The following is a 6,000-nucleotide window of genomic DNA, read 5'->3' on the forward strand; positions in this document are numbered from 1 at the left end:
AGAAAGCTGATTGCCGGCGGTGAAGTAGAAAAGGCCGGCGGCAATGGATGCGCTGCCCCACAAACTGTCGAAAGGAGAGGGTGATGAAGATGAGATTGATGACGAGGGTCTTGACTCTTCTTGCTCTTGAAAGCCTCCACACGCTTGATGCTCGCCAAGAGAGACTCTAGCTTCTTTTATAATTGAGGAGGGCCTTGCTTTTTGCCAAAAGCAATGCTTTTTACTTTGCTTTCTCTTTTTGCTTTTGTCTTTTTATAATAATTAAAAATATTACTCATCTTTTATCAAAGTTCTTGAATTTTGCTTTTCTAGCTTTAGGGCCTTGCTTTTTGGCCCTAGAGTTGCTTTTTGGAAAAGCAACTTTTTAGCTTTTTGATCCGGCTCAGTCTCCTCTTTCCAATGGTGTCCTTGGCTCGTGGTCAACCCAGTTTGACTTTTTGCTTTTCCTTGCTTTTTCACCAAAACTGATGCTTTTTCATGAGCCAACTTCATGATCCCTGTTCCCATGCTTTCATCAACCTGTCCATTGTCTGGGCAAGGGTTCCATTATGTGAAAAGAGATAGGAGGGCCAAACAGTTACACCAACTGATTGTAAATCTTAGTTTGGCCATCAGTCTAGGGATGGAATGCACTAGACAATTGCAATTTGGTACCAGAGTTGTCGAACAGAGCTTGCCAAAAGTGAGATGTAAACTTTGGATCCCAATCTAAAGTAACGGTCCGTGGCAAACCACAAACTGAATACCAATGTCCAAGAAAGAGCCGGGCTATATCTTCTATTGTGGCCGTTTGTTTGCATGGTATAAGCATACAAAATTTACTGAATCTGTCAACTATTGTCATACACTGAGTATTCCGAGATCCAATAGATGCGAGAAGTGGTCCAATGAAATCCATTGAAATGTCGTGAAACGGACCCTCAAGAACGGCAATGGCTGAAGCAACCCTGCCTGTTTGGTGTTAAGGTACTTTCACTTTTTGATATATGGAACATGCGGTGTCACATGCACTCTGTGATGTAGTGCATGACAAGATGGCTCATCATCAATGCAACATTGTACTGCAGTAGAACCCTTTAGGATTTGATATTTGTCGTACGCCGTGACCCCATTGTAATCCTCAGTCCAGGATATGTCAAGCACGAGCTACGTAGGTCATTCCTCAGCCTTAGAGAGTCAATCAGTCAGTCAAGTCTCTTAACCCACTTGGAGAGAATCATTCATGCGATTTGTCTCATAGGCCGAGTTCGGTCTTTTGGAAGACGTTAATAAAATCTTTCTTTCTTTCTTTCTCTCTCCTTTTTTTTTCATAATAGAAGATATATTACCAAAAATTACTTTACAAATGGCCACATGCCTGCCATGGCTTTCCCTCACTAATTACTCCGAACCACAGATGTAACTCGAAGTACCCTCATCCAATATATAGCTGTGTCATTCTCCTCCAAATGAAATGACCGCAAGGAAGAGACTTGCCACAATAGTAGCCTTTTTATACGACCTATGTGAGCTATAATACCCACTTTTGCATCAAATATGAAGGCATTCCTAGTTAACCAGATATGCCACAAACCAATCCACCTGAAAAAATGAAAGAAAACTGAATGATCTGGGTTATCCAGCCCATTCGAAATCTTGCCAAAAATCCAGTCTTTAACCTTTATGGCCCTATCTGTCAACGAAATCCATATGTGAGAAAGGAAATCCCACACCTTCTTTGCCATCGGACATGAAATGAAAAGATGCGGGCATGTTTCCAAGCATGTAGTACAACTCTCTCTCTCTCTCTCTCTCTCTCTCTCTCTCTCTCTCTCTCTCTCTCTCTCTCTCTCTCTCTCTCTCTCTCTCTCTCTATATATATATATATATATATATATATATATATATATATATATATATATATTCCTAGATGAATCCGCGGGCGTTCTGAAGTGCAGGCGACGACCCCGGCACACGAACACTCGGATTGCAGAAAAGCAGAGTCCGTTCCACTCGGACTCTGAGAATTCCGTCCCACTCAGGTCCACCACAAGACTTCTCACATTGTCCCTCCCCCCACCCCCTTCGTCTGGGGGGGGGGGGGGGGGGGCACTCGCACTCCCAGATGCGCAAGCGCACCGTGCGAGCACTCGCGCTACCGTAAGGCACACGAAAGCTCGCCCCGCAGGCACGAAATCGGCCAAGGCACGTGCAAACCCCGCTCGCGAGGAGAGAAGGGGACAAATCGGTGCGGCAGCGGGCTGAATCTCAGCGGATCGTAGCAGCAAGGCTACTCTCCCACTTACAATACCCGGCCACATATTTAAGTCATCTGCAAAGGATTCATCTCCCCGATCGTCTGGAATTGCCATTCAGAGCCCCCGGGGCGGCCACTTCTGCCGCCTCGGGGGAGGCTCTCGACACATGCTCTCAGGGACGCACGAGCGGCCCTACTATAAGTCGGGTAACAACCGGGGAGGTAGAGAGCGCCGCGTCTAGCATGGATTCTAAGTCCAACTCTCTTGTTCTACTTTGCACTCTCTCATATGTTTACTGTTTATGCTTCCGCATGTGCTATCTCCTTCATTTGTATGGTCTTAAGCAGGCTCCCACGGCTTGGAATCAAAAGATTGATTCCTTCTTTCTACGGACTGGATTTCAGAAATCAGTTGCAGATCCTAACTTGTATCTCTTTCGGGAACGCGATTTAGTCACGTTGATCATCCTTTATGTGGATGACCTCATTCTCACTGGCGGTCATATGGAGCACATAGTAGTGGCGAAGGTTGCCTTTGCCAAAGGCGTTTGAGATGACCGACTTAGGCTTACTCCACTTCTTCTTGGGATTGGGGATCTGGCAGACCCAGAGGGGGTTCTTTGTCTCTCAGCAATGGTATTTCATGAGTTGCTTGAGGCCTTTGGGATGGAGAACTGTAAGCCTATCACGTCACCGATGGACCCGAACACGAAGCTTACAATGAATGATCCTTGTGAGCCGGTTGATGCCTCTCTGTATTGGAAGCTTGTTGGTTCATTGATCTGGTTGCTGAACACCAGATTGTACTTGAGCTTTCTTGTGGGGCTGTTGAGCTCGTTCATGCAGACACCTTTGAAGTCTCATTGGGACGCAGGATTGCGCATCTTGCGGTATTTGTAGGGCATCCCGGACTCCTCTACGACACTGGAGGGGAAACGAAGGACCGAGTCCGACTCCAAGGCTAGGGAGGAGATCCAAACACGAGAAGATCTACATCACGCTACAGATTTACCCTCGGCTCAGGAGCTATATCATGGAGCAGTAAGAGGCAACCAACTATTGCCTTGTCATCGACTGAGGTAGAGTATTGGGCTGCTTGCGGTGCTGCTTGTGAGATTGTGTGGCTGTGGAGGTTGCTTGGCAAGATTGGGTTTCCACAGAAGGAGCCCACAGTCATCCAGTGCGATAACCAGAGCTGTATCGCTATTGCTCGGAACCCAGTCTTCCATGCCTAGACCAAGCACATAGAGATACAATATCACTTTGTTCATGAGAAGATTTTGGCTGGTGACATCTTGCTTGTTTATTGTTCGACGGAGGACAATGCGACGGACCTCTTCACGAATTCTCTACCTCAGGCTATGCTCCGGCAGCACTCCAACGCACTGGGGTTGGTTCCACATCCAGGAGCCGAGAGGGGGTGTTAGCAGTCATCTCCTATCTGTACATTACACTAGGGCCTCTGTTGTGGGTGTGCCCGCCCATTTTAGGTGTTCCCCATTTTTCCTCATTCTCCATAGTATTTTCCCATTTTTTCTGGTTATGGGAGGACTATTACTGGCTGTCGGCTGTATTAGATGCTGACCGACTGATTCTTTGCTACCTGACCTGTTCTGCAGTTCTGGCCGACTGATGTTTACCTGGCCGACTAGTTTTTTACCTGGTCGTGAGCATCTGTTGCTGGTCGTGAGCATCTATGCTGCTGTCGGCTGTTTATGGGCTGGCCGACCAGTAGCCTAGGGCCATATAAAATGGCCCTTGCCCTCCCACACTGTCTTGTATTATATTCGGGATTTTCTTGTGTATATAGAGCAGAGTTACACGGCTTCTCTCTCCCTCTCTCATCTGCGTTTTGCTCTCTACAGCAGTTGTCTTCATTTCCGCTGTGCATTCTGACAAGGCTTGCTCCCAAAGCTTAGATCCCAGGTGAGACCAAGCCTCTCGCGTTTATTGAAGCTCTTGCTATAGAGGAAGAAAATGAGCCAGTAGTGTCCAGACTCCAGGAACAACAGGAAGGGATATTAGTAATTGAAGATTCAGTTGAAGAGCACCAAGAAGGTAGAAGGGGGTTTTCTAAAGCGTCGGTGAATAGAGATACTCCTCGACCATGTGAGCACACAAGACCTCATCTCAGCAGGTCTACACTCCCAGCCAACCACACCAAGAAGACTGTACACGCCCTTGATTGAGGGCTCACAGATATCTTTTCGGATCAGAGTTATCCTCAACCTCCAGTGCAGTGGACATCACTGTTGTATGAGATGCCCAAGGGTAGCCTTCCCAACATTATCACATGTCACTACAATTCTGAGGCTGAGAAGTATCTAGAGCAGAGAAGAGATCAAGTCCGGGATACAAAATGAAGAAGGTAAACCCTCTTGGATAAAATGCCTATTAATGGAGAAATAAGAGCTGCAAATAATGAAAATTTCTTCCAAAGGGCTACAAGAACTGTGTAGCCAAATTTAAGGCTTAGTATGCTTATAGGAAGGAAAAAAAAAACACCTTTTAATGGAAGCCCTGTCAGGGCTTATGGGAAGCACAAAAACACATTTTAATGGAAGCCCTATCAGGGCTTATGGAAGCACAAAAACGCCTTTTAATTCTTGTAGAAGGCCAGAATTTTAAAAATAAACATTAAATGGCAATAATTGAGTTTCTTCCATAAGACTAGAAAAACCTTCTAATCAAACATGAAGCCTGAGTGGGCTTATGTGAAGCGCACAACAATGGAAAAACAGCTTCAATGAATGAAGATTCTTTCAGGAAGCTAGGAGAACTACATGAAGCCTGAGCACAAAGCAATTTAACGCAAATTACCTACTCTCATCATATCATCCTAAAGAGGCAACCCCTATATATATTAAATACTTACAAGGAGCAAAATCAGCTTTCAGTAATCCGGAAATAAAATCATAGAAAATAGACCAGATCTATGCATTGTGGGGAAGGCAATGTGCGTGTGTGTGTGGAATTGAGAAATTATACTGTTGAGATAAGAGAACAAAAATCAGCAAAAACCTGTAGAAGTCGATAGCCTTGATCTTGCTAGGGATCGTCATACTTAGTAGATCGGAGCTCACATGCAAATATGTGGTGCCGGCAAAAATGAAAATAAGCTCCCCAGAACTATGGAGCCTGACTTACACAGACCACGTCAAAAACTACCATAATCGCAATTGCTGTTTTATAGGTGCACGTCAAGATTTTGGACTTTAATTATTTATTCCCGATATTATGAAAGCTTTCCACTAACCTTAGCCTTTAATTATTTATTCCCGATATTATGAAAACTTTCCACTAACCTTAGACTTTCAACATCATTATGATTATTATAACATTATGTTTACACAATTGTTGGTAGGCCTAGTGCCGAGGGTAGGCCTTAGTGGTGCACTTCTTCTTTTTTGGGAAATATAATTTATATATTATCCAACCGCATATACAACAGTCCACCTATTACAAATGCCACAGGATCAGTTCAGATCTCATCAAACACCTAGTATAGCTCTTCACTATTTAACAGCCCACATATCTGGTCCCACCTCTCATCCTCCCACACAAAAGATGATTGATCCCATCTGATATGATAACCCAGCTGCAAACCACCTACCATCTGACCAATAGGGTTTTCTATCAATGCCAGGAAGGTGTGTGTTGGTTATTTGTCCTTCAGATACCAACTCTGTGTTTTAGGCCCAAACTTTGGCAATCCAACTCTCCTATTACTGTGTGTCACCAACTGCTTCAAATCTTTCCCTACA

At 44.8% G+C, this 6,000-nt stretch overlaps 1 protein-coding gene across 1 annotated transcript in view; it reads right to left on the bottom strand.

The window, feature by feature from the left end:
• The window catches only part of LOC147640607 (protein disulfide isomerase-like 5-4), a 71,397-nt gene extending 65,967 nt beyond the window's left edge, over nt 1-5,430 (bottom strand). Inside the window, exon 1 of the mRNA XM_086813502.1 lies at nt 5,258-5,430. Within this exon, the coding sequence (XP_086669628.1) occupies nt 5,258-5,298 (41 nt within the window). The 5' untranslated portion in view covers nt 5,299-5,430. The remainder of the gene's footprint in view (nt 1-5,257) is intronic.
• Between the last annotated feature and the right edge of the window lie 570 nt (nt 5,431-6,000).

The sequence above is a fragment of the Cibotium barometz genome, chromosome 2, assembly GCF_041138505.1.
Source record: "Cibotium barometz isolate CiBa-2024 chromosome 2, ASM4113850v1, whole genome shotgun sequence".
Taxonomy (NCBI): domain Eukaryota; kingdom Viridiplantae; phylum Streptophyta; class Polypodiopsida; order Cyatheales; family Cibotiaceae; genus Cibotium; species Cibotium barometz.